We start from the raw sequence: 25,154 nt of genomic DNA, 5'->3' as shown, positions 1-25,154 counted from the left end.
TAAGAAGCAGCGACTGGTCACAACACACACCTTTAGCTGACGCCTGTCCCCAGCACAGGGAGGGTTTCCTGGGCTCTGAGTCAGGCCGTCACAGTCCCGTGCCCACCAGCAGGTGCACTTGGGGATGGCCCTTGTCCCTGTGGCAGCAAGACCTAAGGATTTCCCTGCTGGTAGGGGGCTCGTCTCACCCACTCTGTGCCCCTAGCTTGCTTGCCGCCCTCTCAGCGTGGGAAAGGCAGAGCCTCCGAGCGGTGCGGCGGCTTACCTGCGTCTGAATTCGATTGAGGCCGCGGAACCAGAGGATCTGGCCTCGGCGGAGCTCCCGTTCAGCGTGGTCGATCTCTTCGTCGCCTTCGGCCAGCTCCTCGTCAGGCAGCTCATCCTTCCCAGGCCCGTGCCCTGCTTCCTTCAGGCACTTGAGCTGGCTGGTGGGGATGGTGGCGATGACCTGGGGGACGAGAGGTGAGGGACAGCAGAGACAGGAGGCGGTCAGAGCAGGGCTGGTCCCTTCACTGTGGGAGCTCTGCTGGGGCCGGCAAGGGACCCAAACCGCCCACCTCCTCGTGGCAGAGATTGAGGCCAGTATCGATGCTGCATGGCTTCTTCAGTGTCTCTTCCCTGCAGGCAGACCTAGGCAGGGACAGACAGACAGACACACACACACACACACACACACACACGCACACGCGTCCTTTTTTTGCTCCCTGAGGCTGTGTGCCTGAATCAGCTTTGCCTGGGGCCAAATGCCATTCTCCACAGACGCCCAGAGTCTCCCTGGGGCTGAGCTGGGCCACACTCTCAGCTTCGTGTCCAAGGGGACGGGGGTGTGCAGAGACCGAGGTCAGCCCCGCAGGAGCTCCAGGCTGATGGAACCAACCCCGTGCTCAAGTCCCCCGACAGCACGGTTCAGGGAGGCTTCCCTGGTGGTGGAGCCCGGGGCCTGGAGCAGGCTGTCACCCCTGGCCTCGGGAGAAATGGCCCTGCCAGCCAGGGGCCCGGAAGCTCCCACCTGGTCTCTCTGGGCCCGGCCCTGCATAGGCTCGATCTTGGACTTCCAGCCTCCACAGCTGTTTGAGCCCCGTCTGTGCTGTTTTGTTGTGTCCAAAGTGACAGAGACACAGGGCAAAGTGGGTCATGGTCTTGACCTCTGGCTCTAGAGCCCTCGGAAGCCTCTCGTGTGCCTGTGGCCAGGGCTGTCTCTTCCTAACGCAATCTTTGGCTGCCGTGAGCCTTCCTTGGCTCGTGGCTTTAACTGCCAAGGCCTTGATGTGTCTGACCCTTGCTTTCCATCCTCTCAAAGCCTGTCTTCATTTTCCTCGATGCTTTCTCTTTGCCCCTTGGACGATGCAGCTGGGTGTTGCTTACTTCCAGCTGTATGGAAATTTCCCAAGCCCCCTGCCCCCAGGTTAGGGGACAAGGTTTGGCTTCTCTCACGAAAAGGGGAGAGGTGGATGATTTTGCTGGGGCTTACTGACATCCCAGCCACAGCCTTTTGCCTTTTCTCTGCTGACACTGTCACCTGCCTGGGTCACTGCTTTCCCAAGCATGGGCCTCGGGGCACCCCGAACCCCCACATCATGGCCGCCACTGGTGCTGTGGTGGGGACAGGTAACGGTTGGGGCTGGGAAAGGAGGACAAGGCAGATACTCACCTGTCCCCAGACCAGCTCCCCGACACCAACGAACAGGCACCAGAGCCACTGCTCCGTAGACAGGGGGGAGCAGCTGAAAGGCTTTCCGCCGAACTGGACGATGACAATCTGCAGGGTGGGATGGGAGGGAGGCAGGTCCAGCTGTGGGCCCCTCCTCCAGCCCTCAGGGACCACATTTCCCCCTTCTAGAAACATCTGCCCAGCTGGCCTTGCCTGGGCCTCCTGCTGCCTTGTTGCGCCTTCCTGGGGAAGAACCTCCCTGTCCGGGATGAGTTTCGTCAATACAGACCAACCAATCCAGAGCCCGTGCTCCAAGCGCCCCCGTTACTGTGCTCTCCTTCCCAGGCCGCTGCTCCTGCTCTGATTACTCAGTGCCAGGACCCAGACCACCTGAAACCCAGGTGTCCTCCAGAAATTACTCATCCTCAGCCAGCTCACCGCACGGAAGTTTCTCCCCTAGAAACCACAGTAAAGGCTCCCAGCTCCCCCTCTGTCTCCTGACTGACCCGGGGCTCCCCTGGGTGGACCCCGCCATGGCACGGCAGAGAGCTGTGAGGGGCAACTATCCTGGCCTGTTGCCATCACTAGACCTCATGTTTTCTATTAATAGCCCCTGTTTTTGAATGCTCGGCTTCTCCCAAAGGGTTGGCTGTCTAGCCTATCCACAGCACAGCCACAGGCCGAGGCCGGTTTGTCGGTACCGGGGAGAGAAAGCATGTCCAAAGGAAACTTCTGGAGTTCTGGTGGCCTCCCACCAAGGAATCAGATGCTGGAAACGGGAGTGGCAGACTCAGAGGGTACTACAAGGAGGCTCGTTTGTTCTGAGTAAGGCCCACTGAGGCTCTCTGGAACCTGGCAGGTGAAGCCAGGGCAACGCCACGATGTCTTGAAAGTGGGGACAGAGGATATGGGGTCACAGGCAATGCTGGCAGGGGCTGGGAAAGCAGGAGGGGCAGAGGCACCTCTGAGTGGGACCGGCAGGCCGCTGGCTGGGGCGGGGCACGGTCCCCTGCTCTCCCATCTGCTGTAAGAGGAGGGTCGCTCCTCCTACCTGAATCGCAAAGGTGCCGAGGACAATGGTGCAGAAGATGGGGTTGCTGAAGATGCCGTGAAAGACGTTCCGTTCGCCGTGGATCTTCCGGGCGTTGATCTCGTTGAAGAGTTGCATCATGACAAAGGTGTTGAAGATGATGGTGTAGTGCTCCGAGGGCGGAGAGTGCAGGGGTGCATTCCTCCCACTGTCGATGTCAAAGAAGAGCTCCCCTGCAAGCCAACGGGTACATGGCGGGAGCTGAGCCCCGAGCAGACACTGCTTCCAGCTGGTGCCGCCTGAGGGATGCTGGGGCGGGTGGTGGGCGTGGGCTGGGGAGGCATCCAAGGCTGTGGGCTGGCCCTCCTCGGCCCCGTCCCTAAGCGTGGGCAGCCAGGCGGAGGCCCTCAGGCAGGGCACAAGCGGCTTCTGTTCCCAAGAAATCAGAGAACAGCCCACTGACAGGAACATTTTCCCCACCCCTGACCCAGACATTTGCAGTCCCGCCCCACTGTGACCCCTGTCCCTCAGCAAGCACTGTCCTGGAGGGCGGCCCTGGTAGCTCACCGGAGTGCCCTGACATAAGGGAGAGGGACCACGAACAGGCAGACCAACAGACCCCGCCCTGGTGCGAAAGAGAGAAACTGCCAGATACAGCAGCAGCAGCAGAGCTGCCATTGGTGACGCCCTGGGCCTCCCCCGACTTCCCGGACGGCCTTCTCTTCCTGCCCTTGCCCCCTTCTTGCTTCCTGACCCTCAGTCCTCCTCCCCCCTTGTCCTCTCTCCATCTGTGTTCCCCTCCCTTCCTGTATCCCCCTTCAGCTTTCTCCTCCTCCTTGTCCCCATCCATCCTCCCCCTTGGGTCTCCCTCCTCTTCCTTTTCTTTAGTCCTCCTCTCGTCCTTTTCCCTCCTTTGCTCTGGCCTCTCCTTCCTCTTCTCTGTCTTCCTTCCTCTGCTTCACCTCCTGCTGCTGCTCTCGCTCCTATCCGTCCTCTTCCCTCCATCTCCCGCCACCTCTCTTTTCTCCTGATCCTCCTCTTCCCACAGCTTCCAGCACAGCACTCTTGTCATTGTCCCCTGGAGAAATGGTCGTGGGATGCGTGGAGGGATGGGTGAAGGCTGAGACACGCTGTCTGCTCTATGGAGCTGTGGACAGTTTCTCAGAGGCTCGGGGGGCCTGTGACCCCTCGCTGGGGCGCACGCAGAGAGTGATGGCAGGGAGGGGTCCTCACGGGGACCTAGGTTCCTGGTGATCATCCGCCCCTTGCACCACTAGATGCGACGCCCCAGGGCGGACTTACCGACGAACAGCAGTGTGAAGATGATGGCGAGCTGGTACACCGCGTGGCCCAGGATGTTCTTCATCATGGTGCGCGAGATCAGGGGCTTGTCCCGGCCATACGGTTTCCGCAGCAGCAGCGCCTCGGTGGGCGGCTCCGTCGCCAGGGCCAGAGAGGCAAACGTGTCCATGATCAAGTTCACCCACAGCATCTGCACAGCTTTGAGAGGAGAGTCCTGTGGAGAGGAGGCAGTCACCCTCACGTGGACCCATGGCTCCTGGGCAGACACTTAGCCTGGGGGCTGTGTCACTGGCACGATGTGCAGTGAATCCGACCTTCCCAGAAAACTGTGACATCCCTATCCCTGTTGTTACGGTTCATAACACGTTTTCTGATTCCTGCTCTTAAAATGTGGCCGGTCTCCTTTCTCCCACCTGGTAGCAGTGACCCAGGAGGTGGGCTCCCAGCCATCAGCGGGATGTTCACAAGCCCGTGTGTTGCCCCAGACTGCGATGGGTGCTCTCTTGAGCTCCTACACCCAGGGGGTATGCCCTGCACCTTTCTTCTCATCACCTCCGAGTCGGTTAGAAATAAGCCTCACAGGAGGGCCACATACTGTGATTCCATTCCTACGAAACTTCCAGAAGTGACAGATCCACAGAGCCAGAGAGTAGGTGAGTGGATGTCAGGAGCTGGGGGAAAGGAGAGGGCGTATCAGCTTTGGTGGGCACGACACTGCGAATGCACCAAGTGTCACTGAACCACGTACTTCCAAATGGCCGTTACAGCGCCCGGTATGTGATGTGAATTTTATCTCCATTAAAAGAACCTTTCAAAGGGAGACAAATTCCGGACACTCACTAATGGAGAGAATTGGACTGTGGAACACAGGGAAGAGGGGCACCTGGGTGGCTCCATCGTTAAGCGTCTGCCTGCAGCTCAGGTCATGATCCCGGGGTCCTGGGATCGAGCCCTGCATCGGGCTCCCTGCTTGGCGGGGAGCCTGCTTCTCCCTCTCCCACTCCCCCTGCTTGTGTTTCCTCTCTCGCTGAGTCTCTCTGTCAAATAAATAAAATCTTTAAAAAAAAGAGAGAGAGAGAAAACGGGGAAGAGGCTCCTCCAAGGGTTCAAACACGGCGTTCCCGTGGGAGCAGCACTCGCCCTCTGGGAGAATCAAAAGGTCCACAGAAAGCCCTGTACACGCATGTTCATGACAACGTTATTCATAGTCACCAAAAGGTGGAAATGACCCGAATGCCCACTGATGGAGGAAGGGACAAACGAAACACGCTCTCTCCAAACAATGGCGCTTTATTCTGCCATCGAAAGGAACAAAGTGCCGCTCCGTGCTGTGCCATGGATGGACCTTGAGAACACGATGCTGAGTGAGAGGTGCCAGACGCAAAAGACCACATGTTATTTGATTCCATCTGAATGGAATGTTCCAGAATGGGCACGTCTGTAAAGTGAGAAAGTAGTTCCATGGGGGCCTGGGACTGGGGGAAGGGGAGTGACTGCTACTGGGGATGGGGTCTTCTCAGGGTCGATGAAAATGTTCAGGACCCACGGTGAACGTATGAAATGCGACCGAAGTGTGTCTACTCTCAAATGGTGAAGTTTTCAGTATGTGATTTTTATTTCAATTACGAAAAAAAAAAAAAAAGCGCGCCACAAAGGAAAGGCCTGGCTCTCGCAGCGAGCCCCCTGGCAGGCACTCATCGGCCTGCACACTCCTGGGAGTGGGGTCTCCCGGGCTCGATCTCCATGCCAGGCTCCAGATGCCCAAGGCAGGAGGGGTCCGGGAAACCGGCTGCCTCCTGCAGGCCCCCTGGGCTTGCGGGAGGGAGAGCCCAGGGTCCTCCTCGGGCGCAGCGGTCCCCAGTGCCCACCTGAGTAATGCAGGCACCCGTGAAGGCCACAATCACGGCCACCACGTTGACGGTCAGCTGGAACTGCAGGAATTTGGAGATGCTGTCATAGACGTTGCGGCCCCACATGACGGCCTTGACGATGCTGGTGAAGTTGTCATCGGTCAGGATGATGTCTGAGGCCTCCTTGGCCACGTCAGTCCCTGCGATACCCTGGGTGGGGGGGTCACACACACAGTGTCCATGGGCCCCTTCCCCAGCCCCCGTGATCACTCAACCCACCGGGGCCTGCTGCCCGACTTGGCTTCCAAACAAGGCTCCGCACCAGCTAGAAACAGATCTTATTACATCCAGCCAGACTTCCTACTCCAAGCAGCAGGTCGTCTCAGGGCGAGGGAAGGGGCTTTGCTGATAAGCAAAGAGGGAGCTGCCACCAGGGCCACCAATGTGGCCTCACATACAAGGCCTGGCCGCCACTGCATGGTCACTGACCAGGCTTCTGTCCAGGGTCAGTCTGCTACAGAAGGAGCTCCCGGAGGCCTGGGGTGGGGGGGCGCCTTCGGCAACCCAGCTCAGGGCTCAGGGTGCCAGCGGGTGGCGATTTGGTCACCTTCTGGGCCCCAGACTCTGGGAAGGACTGGCCTGGGCCCCTAGCGCCTGTCCACAGTGGGCTACCGTCAGTGTGGCAGAGCACAGGTACTCTTTAGTTGTGGGGAAAGGGGCCACTGGATTTCCGCACAGCTCGCTGTAGAAGACTCTGGGGCCGAGGCCGGCCACCTGAGCAGCAGGGCTGGGATTTACAGAGAGACACGAGGCCCTACCTGGTATGCTAAGCCAGGTCGGTGCTGGGTGGCTTACCATGGCAAAGCCCACGTCTGCCTTTTTGAGGGCTGGCCCATCGTTGGTGCCATCCCCCGTCACGGCCACCACCTGCCGCTGCTCACCAGTATTGCTGTCGATGATCCCTGGAATGCAGAGTGGGGCGTCTGTGCCCTGGGTTTCTGCCTGGGGGCTGGAACCAGTCAACCAATGCTGGTTGATTCCTGGTTGACTCGGGAAACCCTTCGAGACTGTGACTGGGCCAAGTGCCCCCAGTCCTCCGTGCTTTGGCCGCCTTCATGGTGAACTCCCTGGGCCTTGAGCAGCAGTCCTGCTCCCCTCCATCCCACCCTGGCCCACCACCTAGCGAGATGATACCCGGGGGTGGGACTGGGTGGAGGACAGGGGCTCAGCCCTCTGTGGCTTGGAGAATTGTCTCCCTCTCCTGGGCCTCAGTTTCCCCATCTGTTACATCGAGAGGCCATCCTCTACTGGCATCTTCCACTCATGCTGTTAGCCCAGAGAAGCCAAGGGGTGGGTCCTGGCATGTCAGCCGTCATTAGCCCCACTTCCCTGATGGGGAGACTGAGGTTTGGCATGTCCGTAGCCCGGGACCCCACTTCCTAGGCAGGCCCTGGAGCTGGGCGTTGGGAGTCTGGGGGCCGACCACAGCCAGCCAGGGGCATGGCACCCCGTGCGGGGGAAGGGGTAGGGGCGGGCCAGCGTGGGCAAGCTCCATTACCTTTGACCAGAGTATGCTTGTCGGTGGGAGACGATCGGGCGAGGACCCTCAGCTTGGGCCACACCTTGTCCAGACGCTCCTGTTCTATCTGGGAGAGGGAAGCACATAGATGTTGCAACGCCTGGATTGGGGGTGCTGAGCAGAGGTGGGGGGAGAGATCGCCAGAACCCGGGACTGAGTGGGGAGGGCAGCAGGGCCGGGAACTACCTCGCCCTTCTCGTTGCGGATGCGCCGATTGAACTCCTTCCCCTCCAGGCACAGGAAGTCCTCTCCAGGCTGGATGATGCCGCACTTGGCCGCAATGGCCCGGGCTGTGTTGATGTTGTCCCCGGTCACCATGCGGACTGTAATGCCAGCGCGCTGGCATTTGCGGATAGCTTCGGGGACCTGGAAGAGACAAGGCCGTTGTAACAAGACACACCTGTGTCTAGGCTGTCCCCTCTCCATCCAGATGTGCAGCGCCCTTACCCAACCATGCTCCCTCTGAAGGGGACCTGTGGGGAAAGGGGGTTTGTCTGCTCTCCTGCCTGGTCCACACTGGGCCGAGCGCCTCCTTCATTCTCTCAGCACCCCTCCCTACCCCTGGGTGCCTCGTCCATTGGGCTGGGCCCCAGGACCAGCAACGACTGGGACCCAGGCCCGGATGTCTCCAGTAAGGGGCGCCTTTAGAGTCGTGTGAAATGGAGACCCAGGGCTGCTGAGCCCCGTCAGCTCTGGAAGAATGAGAAAGGAACCTGTGTCCCCAGCTACCCTGCCAGATGGCAAAGCTGACGGCAGGCCTGTCCCTTTGGGATCCTGACTTGGGGCAGGCTCCTGGCTATCAGCTGGCTTGTGGCCACACTCTGGGCCCCTCTCACTTGTCCCCCTTCCATCCTGCTCCTTCGCCCAATATAAACCCCGAGACGCTTAGAGCCATAGGTCTCACAGGATAAGGTACTGTCCCTACTCGTTAGTGGACATGAAGCAAGTGGAGGGGGTGCGGCTGGGGGTGGTGGTGTAGAAACAGCGGCGGTCAGGGTCCTGGGAGTACGGGAACGCTGGCCTCTGGGGTCTGTGGCACATTCTGACACCCAGCCCCCTAGGAGCAGCACGGAACACCAGCCAGGGGCCTGCAGCCATGCAGGGGTGTGGGGGGGGGGCGGTGGTGAGCAGCTCTGTTCAGAAGGGAAAGGCCGCCAGGTCTGCGAAGGGCAACGCGGCTCTGCAACTCCAATTCATTGTGCAGACGCAGGCCTCCTCCTCTGTGCCTCAGTTTCTTCCTATCCCAGTGCTCTCCTAGGCTACTCGCCACGCTGTCCCCCTTAGCTAGACCTGTCCCTCTGGCTACTGCTTCCTCCCAGGCAGGCTTCCAGTCTCCTCGGAACACAGGGATGCACCATCACCGACGGCCCACAGCCACCATCCGGATGTAGCAAGCACTGACTTTTGAATCGACGGTCTTTGGTACCTGAGCCAGTGTGTGAATGCAGACCGTCTCCGGAAGGAGGGCCCAGAAGCTTCTCCTTGCTGCTGTCAGCAGCCCTAAGGGTGGCTCATGCACATTCATGTTTCCAGGCTAATCAGTGGGATCAGGGCGGCCCCTCCCTGCCTCACCCTCTTCCTGTGGGAAGATCCACTCCGGGGATCTCCCGTCTTTATGGAGCAACAGGCCTCCCCACCGTTCCTTTGCTCTACGGCCTGTTCAGCTGCTGCCCGGTTTCTCCGTTCCCTCTGCAGAAGAGCTCTTGGTAAAGACATCTACACAGGTCAGCTTCCGGCCTAGACCCTTCCTCCATGTCCTTTGAAGGCTCCTGCCCCCATCTGTCCTAGCTGTGCCCTCACATAAGGATGCTTCTGGAATCTCTCTCCTGCCAGGACCTTCCTTCCGCTTTGAGCACTCCACTCCCACTTGACGTCTCCATGGGGAGGTCCTGAGCCTCACTCGGCCCCAACCAAATCCTTGAACGAGGACTGCCCCTGCCCCTCAAACCTGCGTCCCCTCGGACTCCCAGCCCAGTGATGGCTCAGCCATCCACCTGCGTCTCTGAACCAGAGCCCTGGGAGTCGTGCCTGACTCTCCCCTCTCCCTCGCCACTCCCTCCAGTCCATTAGTCCTGCGAGGGTCACAGCCCTCGAGGTTCTACTGGCGCCGTCTCTCACCTGCTGGAGGCAGAGCTTGAGACAGGCCTAGAGGCTCCGGATGGGGGCAAGGGCGCGACGGTGAGGGGGATCACATGTGCCGGGGACGTCTGATCTGGAGGACCCCGAGGCCCTGCCCTGGCCCACCTTTCCTGACCTTTCTGGACTCCAGCAGGAAGTAGTGTGTAGCAGGGAAGGCGGGAGAACGGGGCCATGCTGTGGAGGCCCGATGGGAAGAAGGGCTGTCCCTCCACCCGTCCAACAACCTGGGCTGCTCTCGAACGAGTGGGTGGCTACCTCGGGCCGCACGGGGTCCTCGATGCCCACGACGGCTATGCAGGTAAGGTCGCCCACGACCTCGTTTTCATTGTCCCAGTCGGGCTCCTGAGCAGCAGAGAAGTCCCGGTAGGCAATACATATGGTGCGGAGGCCGTCGCAAGCCATGGGCTCAATGATCTTCTTCACCATGTCGTCCCGGTCCCGAGGGCGAAAGCCGCGCAACTCACCGTTGCTGTTTAAGATGTTGGTGCACCTGGGGCGGAGACACAGCAATGCGAGTTGGCATGAGTGAGGCAAGGGGAGCTGGACCAACTGAGAGTCTGAGTCCTCCAACCTGTGGGGCAGGGAGGCTACTCTGGGAGGGAGGCATTCTTCTTTTGTGGGGCCCAGTGCCCGTCATCCCCTACCCCCCACCCCCCACCCCCATCCCAGCCACTTCACGTTCTTCCCAGAACCTCAGAATGGGACTTGATTTGGGAATACAGTTGTTGCAGAGCTAGGATGAGGTCATACTGGTTTACAGTGGGCCCTTAATCCCATGACTGGTGTCCTTATAAAAAGAGAAGAGGACACATCAGAGACATAGACATGCAGGAGGACAAGGCAACGCGAAGATGCGGGCAGAGATGGGGGTGACAAAGCTATAGGCCAAAGGACTCGCCAACTGCTGGCCATTGACAGAAGCTGCAAGAGACAAGGAAGGACCCTCCCCTGGTTTCTGGAGCCCAGAACTGTGAGAAAATGGGTTTCTCAGGAGCCTGGGTGGCTCAGTTGTTAAGTGTCTGCCTTTGGGTCCTGGGATCAAGCCCTGTATGAGGCTCCCTGCTCAGTGGGAAGCCTGCCTCTCCATCTCCCACTCCTCTTGCTTGTGTTCCCTCTCTCACTGTGTCTCTCTCTGTCAAATAAATAAATAAAATCTTAAAAAAAAAGAAAAGAAAACAGGTTTCTCTGTTTTTAAGCTGTCAGGTTTGTGGTCCTTGGTCCCGGAATCCCCAGGAACTGGAAACTCACAGACTTGGGTAGGCGAGGAGAGCGCCTTTTTGTGGATTCACTCATGGAAGTCTCACAACATTCCCAGGAGAGAGGGAAGTATTCATGTTGTGTCCGTGTAGGAGGGAACGGAGGCTCTGGCAGGGGAGTGACTTGACGTTCACATGCCAGCAAAGAGCAGAGCCAGGGCCCAACTACAGAAACCAGGCTTTTAGCCCGAGAAGAAGGGAAGCACGGAAAGAAGATTGAGACCTCCTGATCCAGCTGGGATGCGGATGGATGGCTTCAGGGAGGAGGTGGCCTTTGCCCCTGGGGAGTCTGTGCCTGGGCACACTTTTGAGGGAGAACATTTGAGTCTTAGCAGGTGACTCGGCAGGAAGGGTGGACTTGGGGGGTGGGGTACTTGGAGGCTTTATTGAGATATAAGTCACAGAGCTGTGCCACCGTCACCACCGCCAATTTTAGAACATCTTCATTACCTCTAACAGAAACCCCACGCAAGTGACACAAGAAATTAAGAGATAAACTGAACTTCATCGCTGGAAGACACTGGTGAATGCGGGGATGAATCAAGAGAGTAAAAAGAAAAAAAAATCCAATTGGCAGAGTGAAAAGACAGCTCCTGGGGTGAGAGTGGATATTTACAAACCAGGCGTGTTACGGACCGAGTGTCCGGCATAATCGAGAGCTCTTGCAGCTCAGCATAAAAAACCCAAAAACAACGAAACAACAAAGATGAGCAGAGGAATAGCTTTTTCTCCAATATCACCGGTCGTCAGGGAAGTGCAGACACAAGCACCGGGAGACCCAAGTTCGCATCCACTGGGATGGCTGTAATAATGATCATCATATCGATAATAGTGATCGTAATTATCAACAGAGAATAACACATGTTGGTGGCTCCTGAGAAGGTAAAACTCTGTTCCCACAGGACCCAGTGCTTCTAGTCCTGGGAATAGGCCCATGAGCCTTGAAAACACATATTCATACAAAAACGTGTCCACCCCTGTTCATGGTAGCGAGTGTCCACGACAGGCATATCCACGGAGAAAGGAGATGAGTGGCTGTCAGGGGCTGGGGAGGGGAGGTGGGAGTGGCTGTTTAACAGGGACAGGGTTTCCTTTCGGGGGGGTGATGGTATCTCTGGGAATATATTCCGTACGTTTTAAAGCGATTAAAGCGGCCCATCTGACGTCCCGTCTACTTTACCGCGATAGCGACCCCGGCAGCCCGCATCGTGGGGCTGGCTGCCAGCCCGTGGGGTGCCCGGCCCTAGACTGGCCCTCGGCGCCCGCTCACTTTTTCAGCAGGATCTCCGAGGCGCCCTTGCTGAAGAGGCGGAAGCCGCCGTCGGGCGTGCGGATGACCGTGCTCATGGACTTGCGCACGGAGTTGAAGGTGTAGACTTTGTAAAGCTTATCTTCCGGAATCTGCTCCCGCACAGGCTGGAAGTCCCGCTTCAGGTCCAGGACAAAACCCAGCAGAGCACACTCCGTCTTATTGCCCACTTGGCGTGGGAGGGCGCCTTCTTTCTCTGGAGGCTACGAGGCAAGGAGGAGCTGCATGGCACAAGGGGGCCCGAGTCTACCCTCCCTGCCACCCCTAGGGCCCCCCTCCCCGCCTGGCTGCGGCCACCTTGTCTCTAGAGACACCTTGTCTGGCAGGGAGCTGAGGACAGCTTCCATGGGGACTAGATGGGCAGGCTTCCCACCATGCACTGGGCTTGGAAGGGGTTTCTAGATGCTGCATGTTTTGCCCAGCAGCCAGCACAGGAGTCAAGAAATGAGGTGGAGGCCAAGCAACACCCCAGAGACCACTGTAGTTCTGCCACAGGTTCTCAGGAGAGCAGAGGGAGGCTCTGGGGACAGCTCCTGCTGCAATTTCGGGCCTGGCCCCTTCCTCCATCCCACCCCAGCTTGGCCCAGCCGGCTGCTCGCTCTCTGCTCACTAGTATTTTGGTGGTGTAGGCACTGTTGATGGAGATGGCGTGGACCAGCAGGTCGAGGATCTTGGGGGTCAGGGTACTGGGGGCTGGAACTTCTTTGTAGTGGGTGTCCCCGAGGTAGGACTGGACCACGGTCATACGGTTGGTGGTGAGTGTGCCCGTCTTGTCTGAGCAGATGGCAGTGGCATTGCCCATGGTCTCACAGGCATCCAGGTGGCGGACCAGGTTGTTGTCCCTCATCATTTTCTGTGAAGGGAACAGATAGGAGCTTGGGTAGCCAGCTGGCCTCGGAAAGGTTGGCCCACAGGGTAGGGGAGCAAGGGGTCGTCAGCATGTCATGTGTGACTCTGTTCTGCCCTGCTGGCTTTCTGCGTGGCACTGACAGCCCGGGGGGGGGGGGCTCAGATGGCTGCCACATGTCCTTGCTGCTGGGCTGGTGGGCTGACGGCAGTGCCCAAAGACATAGCTTGGACTGGTTGCAGGCTGGGAGGACTCTCATCAGATAGCCCAAGCAATCAACACTGGGAAGCCGCTCTCCCCAGAGCGCAAGTGGGGCCTCCCTGCTGCCCGGGACAAACCCTCTACCTGTAGCTTAACCTAACCTAACCTTAACCTTAACCTAACCCTCTCAGATCATCCCCAGTCTGTGCTATCTTCCACCCACTGTCTCCCAGTGTCCTCAGCCCTCTCCTGATCACCCACTTCTGCAAGTGACACCTGCACCCTCAAATTCCTGCCCTCGTCCCACTGATGTCAGGTCCGTCCCACTGCGCCTCCCCTTCCCCTGACTGATCCCAAACTTTCTCCAGTCCATGTCACGCCAAGCTGCTGAATGGCTTCCAAGTCCACTTTCTGGCTCTGTATCCGGGCATCAAGGGGTTCTCATTGCAATTGCGTTTATTATTATTACCTTGACGGAGTAAGCTAAGGAGATGGTGACAGCCAGAGGCAGGCCCTCCGGGACGGCCACGACCAGCACCGTGACGCCAATAATGAAAAACTTCACGAAGTACTGCACGTAGACGGGCGTGCACTCGGCCAGCCACGCCCGGCCGTCCACGACAAAGGTCTCGATTACAAAGTAGAGGACCAGGATGATGACAGTGATGGCGGACATCACCAGTCCTGCGGGGGCGGGGGTGCAGGGGCCACAGGGGCCACAGGGGGTGGGGTTGGGATGGGGAGTGAGTGGGGTGAGGGAGGGAGAGAGCAAGAGCGAGGGAGGTGTAAGGGAGGCCGTCAGCTCCGGCTGACGCACCCCTCCCATGGCCCAGCCATGCGGAGGTCTGGAACCCATGCTCTCTGACTGGGGGCTGCTGTAGACCCTGATGGCCACAGCTGGCCCTGGCGGGTCCCCCAAAGGCCTGGCCCACAGGACCCATAACAGCCCTTTCCCGCTCCCGCTTGCTCTCTGCGGCCCCGCCTCGCTCGCACCCCATGGCGGCCGCACCTGCTTTCCCGATCTGCACGGCCAGCTTGGTGAGCTTGCCCTGCAGGACCGACTTCTCCTTCTTGGGCACGCTGGCTTTCTTCTTCTCCCGTTCCTCCATCTCCCCGCCCTCTGCGCTCTTCAGGGGCTGCATTTCCATGGCAACCGCCCCATCCTGCTTCTTAGCTGTACACGGAGGAAGCCCATATCCGAAGTTAGGGCCGGGGGTGGGGGGCGGGTGGTGGGCAGCGACAAAGGAAAGCTGCGCTCCCTGAGAGGAAACAGGGCTGGGGGGGGGGGGTTTCTCTGTTTTCTGAGTGTGACATAGCCCAGGGCTCTCTCCTCTCCCTCCTGTCCCCAGCAGCCCAGGCCCTCCTGACCGGGGTGGGAGGCTCTGGCGCTGTCCTTGCCGGGGCAGACGTGGTTCTCCGGGGGCCTCCCAGGGGAAAGAAGACAGACACAAGCACGAGTAACTTGAGCACACAGACAGGGTGGCCGGTCCCATAAGGCCCCAAATCTTGATACCTGACAGCAGAGGCCTGGGGCCCTGGGAACGTTCCAGAACCTTGAGCTGACCCACTAGCCCACTGGTGTCTGTTCTCCCAGCAGCCTCTGGAGCGGGCATATTGACTTCCCTCAGGACCCCCGCTCACCATACACGACCCCTGTTCTCTCCTCACGGAGCCTTTGCTACTGTCCTCTAGATGCCTCTCCACTTTCGGTCTGGAGCAGGTGGCCTGTCCATGCCCCACCTCGAGGGGGCACCCAACCCCACCACTCATCCTTCTCTGTCACTACCCCTGTCCCCACACAATGGAGCTCTCGGTGCTCCTGACACCACCTCCGTATGCCTCCCGCCATGTCACGCTGTCAGCTGCTCCGTAATGCTTCCGGTCTTCCCACCCGTGCCTTCTCCCCGTGGCTGCCTGAGACCCTTTACCGCTGGCTGCTTTCCCCAGGGGCCTCAAGCCAGAGCCCACGGCCTCAGTGATACTCAGTCCCCGGCCAGCGACGGCCCCTCTCCACCCCGGCCTGGGACCGTGGCCGTCAGGCTGACCCCCCGACCCAACCTGAGCTCTCCTCTGAACTCCAGGTTCTTTGTCGGACCCTGTCTTGGTCTCTGGGTCCCCGGGTCCCAAAAGGCACCGGAGTCTTGCCCCTGGGTCTGTGTCTCTGAACTGTGACCTTGCTTCGGCCACCTTGGCTTCCCCAGTACCTGCGCCTGACCGTGGACAGCCCCCGTCCCATCGCGGAGTCTCAGCGTCTACCAGGCTGAGGGGAAAATGGGCGTCAGATGGCCACCCATCACCCTGCCTCAAAGGTCCGGCTGAACTGGGACACCCACAGGCCTAAGCCTCAGTCGCCTGGCCAGGAAGCCAGCTCGAAGGCGATTCCCGTGGGCTTCTGGCCTCACTCAATTGCTCTCCGGGTGCTGCTCCCAGAACTGAAGCGGGCGGCCCCCCACCCTGGGCCACACCCTCCGCCGCCCCACCCTGCCCGCAGGGCACGCATTACCTTTGGTTTGGCTACTCTCCATCGCCCCGTCCTGCTGCTTGCCTACAATGGAAGAGGAACGACAGACACGAAGCCTTGAGAACATCCGTGTGGTCCTGGCACACACACACGGGACGACGGGGCACAGGGACACAGACAGTGAGGCCAGAGAGCACGGTGGAAAGCGGGGAGAGAGTGAGGAAGTCTCCGGGCCCCCTATTACCCTCTGATGCCCCATCACCACCTCTTGGGAAATGGGCGCCACACTCGGCTTCCTGACTGAGGCCCCAGCCCTCCAGTGAATGCCCTCCACCCTGTGCCAGCCCCGGACAAACTGTGGGCCATGTGTGACCCGGCAATGGGAGGCTTCTAGAAAGCCTACCACCATGTGGAGCTGGAGCCGCCAGCTGTCTCATCCCAGCTCTGCCACCTTGAGCAGGGCCCCCAAGCTTCGATGTGCACTTGCCCCCAAGAAGAAGCCCGAGCACTTTACCTCGGGGTCCCAGCGGCTAGCTCTATGAGTGCTTTGGAGGGACAAAGCAGCGAGACTCTAGAAACCTGCCAGCTTCAGGTGCCCGCCTGGCACCCGGGTGCTGGGCACCTAGTCCTGGAGGAAGCGACACGGTGTGGGACGCGCTGGGTCCCAGGTGGACCTGTGGGGGTGGCCGTCCGTGAACCTGCAGGGTGGCCGCCGCAAAGCCTGCAGCTGGGTGCTGGGGACTGGGGCAGTGAGTGGCTTCCAAGGCCAAGATGAAGAATGCTGGTGGGGAGTTTGCCCACACCCAGCTGGGCTGCGTTGTAGGTTGGGCCCTCTGTGAGGGTGGGGAGGTTCCGAAGGGAAAGAGATTTCTGGGGGCAGAGGAGATGCCTGTAGACACACGGTGACCATACAGAGCAGTGAGGAGTCGTTGTTGAAAACTCTGGGGCCGTGAGGGCCCACAGAAAGGTCAGAGGCTGCAGACAGGACCCAGGGAGGCCTCTAGAGGAGGGAGGGGGTGTGGGATGAGCACTACAGGAAGAGGAAGACAGAAGCCAAGGGAGGGGAGGAGGGGCAGGAGGACATCCCAAGCAGAAGGGTGACTAAGAGTCAAGGCTGAAAGGCAAGAAGCAGGTCGGAGGGGAGCAGGTGGGCCGGGAGCGCTGGGCTGATAGACAAAGTCGAGCGGCAGCGAAGGTGAGGGTGCGGGCCAGGGAAACGCACTGGGAGTGGCTGCTGGAGTGGCTGAGCCTTGGGCTGAGACCTTGATGGGGAATTGTGGGTGCTGCTGCCCCTCCCCAGACCCTGGCCAGCTCTGCTCCCCTCCTGGGCCCCCGTCAGAATTCCCCTCCTCCAGGAAGCCTGCTGGTGAAGGTGCTCGGCCTAGGGGAGCTGACGGAGAGGGGACAGAGGAGCCAGAGCCAGGGCGGGAGCTGGGGTCCCTGGGGTCCCTGGGGCCCCTGGGGGGTTTTGTCAAGGTTGGAGAGGAGGGGCCCAGAACTCAGTCCTGAAGACCACCGACATTTGAGGGACAGAGCTGGCGGGGGGGAGCCCATGAAGGAGGGGAGAAGAAGCACCCCGCCAACCAGTCATCACGGTGTCGATGGAGGGACCCCAGGCAGTGAGCTTGGCTTCCCGGGAGGGAGGGTGGGGACTCCAGCCCAGCCCCAACGGAGGCCTAGGGCTGACTGCCCTACCCGCTTGCCTGCCGAGGGACCCTAGTGAGCTCACCATGGGCAGCAACTAGGCTGAGCCCTGCAGGGAGAAGAGGCTTGGTGTGGCAAAGGTGGGCAGGGCCCATGGAAGCTTCTAGGCAATGGCTGGTCATCTGTCTCCTCTCTCACTGCCTCCAGGAGCCGGGCAGCCTAGGGCTGGGGACACCAGCACATCCTTCCTTGCTGACTTGCCCCTTTGTTGCCTGTTTTCTGGCTCTGGGGGCCCTAACTGACTGAGCGGGCCTGGTGGCCGCAGGCTTCCAGCATGTGCTCTCCCCACACATGTGCAGGTTCTTCGTACTTCTTGTGGGCCTGAGTGAATTCTCTCCGAGGCACACATCTAGAAACTTCCGCTCCCCACCTGGTTTGACTGCAGGAGCAGCCTGAGGGGAAACCCAGGTTAGAGCAAGGTGAGTTGTAAGCTGGTGCCCGTCCTAATCAAAGAAGATGGTGGGGTCCTGACTCTGGGACTGGGACTCTGGCGTGGCAGTGGCACTGAGGACAGCCATGCCTGGGGCACATAGCAGTGGTGAGAGGAGGCAGCAGGATGGCCATGTCCTGGGGAAGGCTTCTGGGGAGTCCAGTCCATTCTGCTTGGGAACATTCTACCTCTGGCTGTATGACCCCCTTTTCCCTGGCTGCCATGTTGGTGGGGGCCCTTAGCACCTTACTGGTGGCGCCCTCCCAAGCCAAGGTGGCTGGCCCCTGTCCCTCCAACCCCATCCCTGCCCAGCCAGGACACTTCCCCCACCCTGGCACACACTTCCCAAAGCCTTCGGGGAATAGCTGCCCTTACACAGAACTGGGGGGCCCGCCAACTTGCTGGCTCTGGGACAATGACCCCAGGAGAGGGGTCCCCAAAAGGAATCAGAAGAGGGGGTATTACCTCCCACCCCTGAGGGCTGGCTCTCCCGGGAGCTGGAGTAGGGGATTAGGCCAGCAAGATATAAAAGAAGAAAGAGCAGGTTGCAGAGACAGAGGGCCAGCCCCCGCTGGCACTGGGAACTGGAGGTCACCGCTTCCTTACCTTTCTTATCCTTCTTCTCTTCTTCCTCTCCACCGGCTCCAAGCAAGGTAAAGATGATGCCTGTCTGGGAGTTCACACCAACGGCAGTCACCACCATTCTTCCAGAACCTTCCATGACATGAGTACCTGGCAACACAGGGGAACCAGGACAGAGATTTACTCTGCTGGTAGGAGGCATGCTGAACACCTACAGGTTCTCTCGCAGGAATCCCAGAAGCAGGGACTCAGCGTTTGGAGGCCCCTGGGGGCTATGTTGACTCTAAGACTGGGCTGAAGCCTCATCCCTGGCTCGGAGGGGACCTGGAGGCCCCACAGGAGCAGCTGCTTTGCCCAGAGGCCTAAGATGAGGTCCTCTCAGGGCCCACCTGGGGCCTCCAGCCTCTCAGTCCTGCTTCACACTGCATTTGCCACAGGGATAAAGCCCGGGCTAAGCCCAAACCTTCTGGAAAGGGAACGCTACCCCCACTGGCTCTTCTTGAGTGTTTGGGCTGGGGAGGAGCACAGCACTGTGCTGACCCAGAGCCAGGCCTCGTCTCTGGGGGCTGTGGTCAGGAGATCAGGGGCTCTTCAGGGCTGGGAGGACCCCCTTCCTGTCCCAGTGGCTGGAGCTGCCCCATCATGCCTCCCACAGTCCGCTCTGGCCCCTTCAGACCAGAAGGGCTACTCAGGAGGCCCCGGTTGAGGGGGTGGCAGGCCCAGGTGGCCTCCAAGGCCGTGCGGCGCTGAGCTGGTCCAGGAGGCGGCCTGGCCGGTGCCCGGAGGCCTCACCTGAGAGCAGCATAGGGTCTTTGTCCACTGATTTGCGCACGTGGTCCGACTCGCCGGTCAGGGAGCTCTCGTCGATCTTGAGGTCGTTGCCTTGGATGAGCACGCCGTCGGCAGGCAGCAGGTCTCCTAGGGCCAGCCGGGCAGCCGGAACCACAGGCTGGGTGTGGATCCAGGCAGCTCCCTCCCTGCTGCCTCCCTCCTGCCCTACGACGGGAGGTCTCGAACCCAGTGTGTGGGGCCCGCTTCTCTCAGTCTCCTCCTTTCTGGGGAAGACTCACCCAACCCAGCCCCGTCGTCCTGCCCTTCTGGGGCTCTGTCTCCAGCTTGAACTCAGCCCCTGCGCCCCCACAGGTGAAGGCCCACGTGCTCCTTGGCGGGGGGGGGGTGGGGGTGGTGGGCGGGGGAAGGCCCACCCTGGAGGCACTCACCGTACTTGACCTGTGCAATGTCCCCCACCACCAGGGCGGCCACGGGGACCTGCAGCAGCTGGCCATCCCGGATGACTGAGAACCGCTGCTCCTGCTCGATGCGGCTCTGCAGGCCCCGGAACTGCCTCTCCTTGCTCCAGTCGTTGAAGGCCGTGACCAGCACCACGCAGCTGACCGATAGCAGGATGGCGGCTCCCTCGATCCAGCCGGCCTCGGCCTCCCCTTCATCTTCCGCCCCGGCTGACACGTTCCCACATGCTGCGCCAGAGGATGGCAGGGAAGGATGGGGTGGCCGGGAGAGTCGTGCTCTGGTCCCTTGGCTCAGGTCCCGGCCCTGCCCTCCCGTCAGGCCGCCTCTCCCCGCTCACCTTCGCTCTCCTCTCCTGGCGGCGCGTAGAAGGAAAGGCCCAAGGAGACGACGGCGGCCACTTCCAGGATGATGAGCGTCACGTCCTGCAGGGCCTCCCACACCAGCTGCAGGAAGGTCTTGGGTTGCTTGGGGGGGAGGAAGTTCTGCCCGTAGATCTGCCTGCGCTTCTCCAAGTCGTTGGCGTTGTTGGCCAGGCCTGGGGGTGCGGGAATGGAGAGCAGGGACTTGGAAGGAGGATGGGTGAGACCGGCAGCACGAGGCCCTGCCCATTCCTGCCCCGCTCGCCCACAGCGCCCAGCCCTGGCTCCGGCCCGAGAGCTCCTGGAAAGCGGACGGGCCCTCTGAGGGCACGTATGTGTGAGGGTGGCCACTCCAGTTGCCCGGACACAACATACAATGGTGTGGGGCCCCTAGTGGGCCTGAGGGCCAGATCCTCCCCTCATAGGCCCGGGGATGTGGATGGGGTACATTGGGTGCCTTCAGAACGGACAATGACAGCCAACATGGGGAGCGGACAGAGGGGACCCAGCTGGGCCTGGGATGGGAACAGCCAAGGCTTTCCCAGTGGTGCAGGGCTTGGTAAGAGACTGGGCTGGAGGGAACGGGGGTGCTGTGAGTGGGCCGATGTGTTCATACCAACCCTCCAGGGTTCAGAGGAGGAAAGGGCCTCGTACCCATGAGTCAGAACTCTTATTGGCAACCCAGGACTCCTGTGCTGTCCTGGGCACTTAACTCCAGGCCAGGATGGCAGGAGCCTCACAGAGGCTAAGCCACCCAGAGGGGGGCACAGCCAAACTACATGTGCTGGACACAGAGCGTTTATCATCTGACCCGATCTGGGGGAGGGTGGGCTCCAGCCGCCCAAAGATCTTGTCTGTTTCTCCCACGCTGCTGAGCAGGGACCTGGCACCCATGGCACATCCCATCCCTGCCCTTCACTGTGTCCCGCAGCTCAGAGCACCTACTGCCTCCTATGGGACTGCACATGTGGCAGGTGGGAACATCTATAAGGCTAATGGGACTGTCAGTGATTCGTGCTGATGCCATGGTGTCCCCTGGCCACCAGGCGGAGGACGAGAAAGGTCAAGGATGACAAAGCCAGTCCCAGTGGGGACCCCTTGTGGCCGGAGCAGATAATGCATGGTGGAGGAGGGCTTGAGGGGCTGAGAGGGGCCTGATCTAGACTTTCAGAGTGCTGGGAGACCCCTCCACATCCCAGACAAGCTACTGTGTTGGGGCTGGGATGGAGGACTCAGAATCAACACCTGCAAAGGGGTGAGCTCTGGCATTTGGAAGCTGGGCCCTTAACTTACTTTCCATTCTTGGGACACTCCACTTTCTACCCACGCCTGCACTGAGTCTTCTGGGCCTCTCTGCCTCTAGAGCTACCAGAAACTTCCATGTAGGACTGACATCCAGGTCACCTCCCAAGGCCAGATACCCACTAGGCCACCTTTCCCTGAGGTAAGCAGATGGGATACAGTCACCTGGGCCTGCCCCGCAAGTGTCCAGCCCCACACTGACACCTAGTGGACAGATGGCTGCTTACAGTTCTCAGTCCTGAGGAGTTGTGACTCCTTTGGCCTCCTGAGGGGGCAGGGAGCAACCAGCAGGGCAGATGGGGGTGGGGGTCCCCACCCTATGAGGTGCTCCCAGCTGGCTTGGGAAGGCGCACGGGACCTGGCCCCCAGGTGACTTGAAAGCAAGGAAGTGCTAAGTGGAATGCAGAAGACCTTGGGAGGAAGGACGGTGGGTGTCCACTGGGCGGGGACATATGACTTTGGGGGAGGGGCAGGGTGGGACCCCCCCCCCCCGGGCCGAGGCACAAGGCCTGACAAGAGCCTGGCATCTCCCCAGCTGGTGATGATCACACGCTGTGCCCCCCACCTAGCAGAGCCGCAGCTGTCCCTGCCCTTCTTCCTGGGGCCTCATGGTGCCTGGGCCCTGCCAGGGCTCAAGCTTCTGGAGGCTGCAACTTTCCAACGGGGTGTCTGGGAGAAGCTCAGGACCTCAGCTCCTAGGGGCTGGGGTCCTAGCTGAGGGCCTGTGCCCCACTCCTGACTGAGGCCTCTGTCTTTAAGCTACAAGACATATGACATGTGGGGTAAGTACTAGGGAGGCACTATGAACCCTGGCTCTCCTAGACCCCCAGGATATCCACGATCCCAGCCTGAGAAAGGGCACGGGTCCCCATGGCCCTGTAACTCTGCATCCTGCCTACCTCGCCCGGCATGGCTTATCCCCTACAGAAGCCAGGACCTTGGGGCCCCTTCCCCAGGAGCAAGCTTGCTCCAGTCCTTCCTCCTTCCCCCCCCCTTCTTCTCTCCCTCCCACCGTCAGTCTGTTCCTTGGCCTTGAGCTGCCCTTGATGCTCTACCAATGCTTCTCTCTCCCTTGCTCTACACGAGCCCAAGGCTGTGGTCTTCCTGCCGGGCTCAGGGGTCCCGGCAGCTGCTCAGGTGCTCACGTGGGCACCAGAAGGAAGGCGTAGCCCCTCTCATTCTAAGCATGTGCCTGACCAGCAGGCCCCCAACGGTGGCCCAGGGCCAGAGCACTGGGGCGGGAGCCGGCTGGTTGGCATGGACACAGATGAGCGCCCTACCCAGAGCTGAGGCCAGATGCCATCGGAATTGGATTAGGCCCACATCGTGTGGTTCCTGCATAATCTGCCCTCTCCTTTCCATGACTGCTGGTAAAGGCCAGGCAGGGGAAGGGCTGGGCCCCGGGTCCCTCCAGGGGGCTTACCACTGAGCTTGGCCCAAGACCCAGGTTCCCTGGCTTCTGGAATCCTCTTGGATAGTGACAAAGGCTGAGTCCCTTGATGTGCTTATGGCCAGGAATGGCTGGAATCTCCTCTCCTCCACCACACACCTCCCTAGACTCCACAAAGCACCAATCTGCCAGCACACCTTGACAGGGGATTGATGTGGGGGCCTGGGGATGTAGTTTTGGGAGAGGCCACTGTGTCTGGGCAGGAGTGCGGACATCTGGAGGAGCATTCCGGGGCCAAGGCAGCAGGTGCGGTGGGAGCTGGGGCTCCCGGGCTTGGGGATGGGAGGGGTAGTCATCACAGTGCTCATGCTTCGTGGTGGAGATCAGGCCTGGCTGGATCCCTCTGCTGCGGCCAGGCCGCCCACCTGGGCGCTTGCCCTTCTCCATGCCTGCCCCTCCACAGGCACCGGGCAAGCTCCGGAGAGCGCTGTGGCAGAATCAGGCAGGTTCCCAGGGGCCTTGACATTTTAAATATTTAACAAGGCCTGACAGGCAGAGGAAAGAGCTGCCAGCTGAAGCCCATCTGCTTCCTTTTATCTGGGAGAGGCCATAGCCCTTGCGGCTAAATGGCCCTCCACCCCAGCCTCCCCCCTAGTCCCAAATCCTGGTTGGGAGGGGTAAGGAGGAGGGAAGGAGAGAGATCCCTCTGGCCCTGAGCCAAGCCATCTGCCCCGGTAACACAACACACCAGGCTGGGTCCCTTTAGAGCACAAGCAAGGGAGATCCAGGCGGCCCTGGGAAGGCCACTGAGGCTGGGAGTTCCTGGCCTGGCTGGGTGGGAACACTCTCGCCTGGCCCTTGGGCCCACCATGTCCTGGGTGGGCCATCTCTGCCCCCTGCTCCAGCCCATGTGGCCCCACAGATGGATAGGGCCAGGGAGCAGGGGACGAGGATGACCAGGGCCTGGGGTAGACAAAGGTGTGACAGCTGCGATCGATCAGCGTTGGTGAACAGGCCTGGCACTGGGTTGGGATGGCCCTAGCAGTCCTGCCAGGGAGGAGCCAGCCAGGGCAGAAAAACACCGGAACTCCTGGAGTCTGGGGCCAAACCTGGCTCCTGGGGGTCCCAGCCTCCCGGCAGACCAGGCAGGCAGGGCTGGGAAAGGCTGGTGCAGGGCAGGCCAGAGCTTGGCCTCCAGAGCAGGGGGGAAAGGGCTCCAGGGCAGCGGCAGGGACCCAAGATGGCCACTGGGCTTCTGCCTCTGGAACCTTCTAGAGGAGGTTCCTCAGCCTCCTTAAGCTCCCTGCACCAGCTCCCCTCAGATCCATACTGCCTCAGGCTTGCCTTTCTATGGGACGGCCGGTGGCCAACAGCAACTGTGCTCAGCACTCTGCTCCCCTCGTTTTCCAGAGACATCCCCCCTACACCCCTGCCTCTTCCTGTGCCCCTTAACTGGACATAGGGCTAAGCACACAGGGCACCTGGGACATACAGACAGGGGCCCTGTCTTCCTCCTCCTCTGCGCTGGGAGGCTGTCCCACCCCATTTCAGAAGAGCTTCTGGGGTTCCAGCTGGGGGCCCAGCCCGCATGCGCATGCCGACACCGTGCTGTCCTCTTCCTTCCCCTTCTCTGTTGCTCGATGGCTGTTTAATCCAAAGAGGCGACAGCAAGGAGCTGCTGATTACGGAGGGGCTCAGGCCACAGCTCCTCGAGGACCCCCGGTGCGCAGAGGATGACCTCCTCGCCCCACACAGAGCATCTCTTGCTGGGGGGTGGGGTGGGGCACAGTTGCTATGGGAGGGCACAGTCAGGGTCAGGAGCGCCACCTTGGCCAGGCCTGCCCTGGGGAGGGGGTACAGAACATCTTCAGGACGCCCCTTGAAGACAGGGGCGGGGGTGTCAGATGGCCCATGGCCCTACGTCCCTGGCACACACGTGGCCTGCGCTGGGGCTCTGCTGGCAGTCTTACCCTCTGTGGGCGAGGTCTTCAGCCTCCTGCAAAGCCCACTGACATCCCCGTAGGCTTCTTGGACCTTCTGCAGCGCTTCAGCCCCTCGGAGCTCCATGAGGGAACGCAGCTCTGCCAGGGTACACCCGAAGCCACCTGCTTGGGGGGCCTCCCGCTGTTGCTGGGGTTTGGGGTGGAACTCGATGGAACTGTTGGCCATGTCGCCCATCCTGCCTGCTGTGCTGGGAGGACGGGGTGCCCGACCTCTTCACAGGTGTACTAGGGGCGGGCGGCCGCCAGGCGTCCCAAGGTCTGGGTGAAGTGTTGTGGAGGGAGCTGTGGTGGGGACGTGGCTGAACACGGACACCTGGAGAGAGGTGAGAAGCCAGGGGCGAAGTTGAGACAAAACTGAGGTCCACTCTTCCAGAATTCTCTGCAGATCTGCACTCAGCCTGAGCCATGAGTTGCTGATTGCGAAATTCGCCTCCGAGGCTGGGCTGGTGGCCCTCATGCCCTGCCAGGCCCACCTGGCAGGCCAACCCCTAGTCCTTCCCGGCATGAG

General features: G+C 60.5%; 1 protein-coding gene across 3 annotated transcripts in view; it reads right to left on the bottom strand.

Annotated features, from left to right (window-relative positions):
• Positions 1-24,860, bottom strand: part of ATP2B3 (ATPase plasma membrane Ca2+ transporting 3) — a 40,443-nt gene extending 15,583 nt beyond the window's left edge. For all 3 annotated transcript variants that reach the window (XM_032846307.1, XM_032846305.1, XM_032846306.1), the window contains exons 1-19: positions 24,614-24,860; positions 19,930-20,127; positions 19,562-19,819; positions 19,134-19,259; positions 18,366-18,491; positions 15,668-15,709; positions 14,174-14,338; positions 13,634-13,848; positions 12,727-12,969; positions 12,078-12,319; positions 9,807-10,041; positions 7,599-7,778; positions 7,392-7,479; positions 6,689-6,795; positions 5,852-6,043; positions 3,984-4,197; positions 2,703-2,914; positions 1,652-1,759; positions 266-448 (exon numbers count right to left, since the gene is read on the bottom strand). In XM_032846307.1, coding sequence (XP_032702198.1) covers positions 266-448; positions 1,652-1,759; positions 2,703-2,914; positions 3,984-4,197; positions 5,852-6,043; positions 6,689-6,795; positions 7,392-7,479; positions 7,599-7,778; positions 9,807-10,041; positions 12,078-12,319; positions 12,727-12,969; positions 13,634-13,848; positions 14,174-14,338; positions 15,668-15,709; positions 18,366-18,491; positions 19,134-19,259; positions 19,562-19,819; positions 19,930-20,127; positions 24,614-24,821 — 3,342 coding nt within the window. In that variant the 5' untranslated portion in view covers positions 24,822-24,860. The remainder of the gene's footprint in view (positions 1-265; positions 449-1,651; positions 1,760-2,702; positions 2,915-3,983; positions 4,198-5,851; positions 6,044-6,688; positions 6,796-7,391; positions 7,480-7,598; positions 7,779-9,806; positions 10,042-12,077; positions 12,320-12,726; positions 12,970-13,633; positions 13,849-14,173; positions 14,339-15,667; positions 15,710-18,365; positions 18,492-19,133; positions 19,260-19,561; positions 19,820-19,929; positions 20,128-24,613) is intronic.
• Positions 24,861-25,154: the final 294 nt, after the last annotated feature.

The sequence above is a fragment of the Lontra canadensis genome, unplaced genomic scaffold (assembly GCF_010015895.1).
Source record: "Lontra canadensis isolate GAN:19392208 unplaced genomic scaffold, GSC_riverotter_1.0 scaffold174, whole genome shotgun sequence".
Taxonomy (NCBI): domain Eukaryota; kingdom Metazoa; phylum Chordata; class Mammalia; order Carnivora; family Mustelidae; genus Lontra; species Lontra canadensis.
Note: the sequence above shows the minus strand (reverse complement) of the source record. Positions and strands in the feature narration are given on the sequence as shown.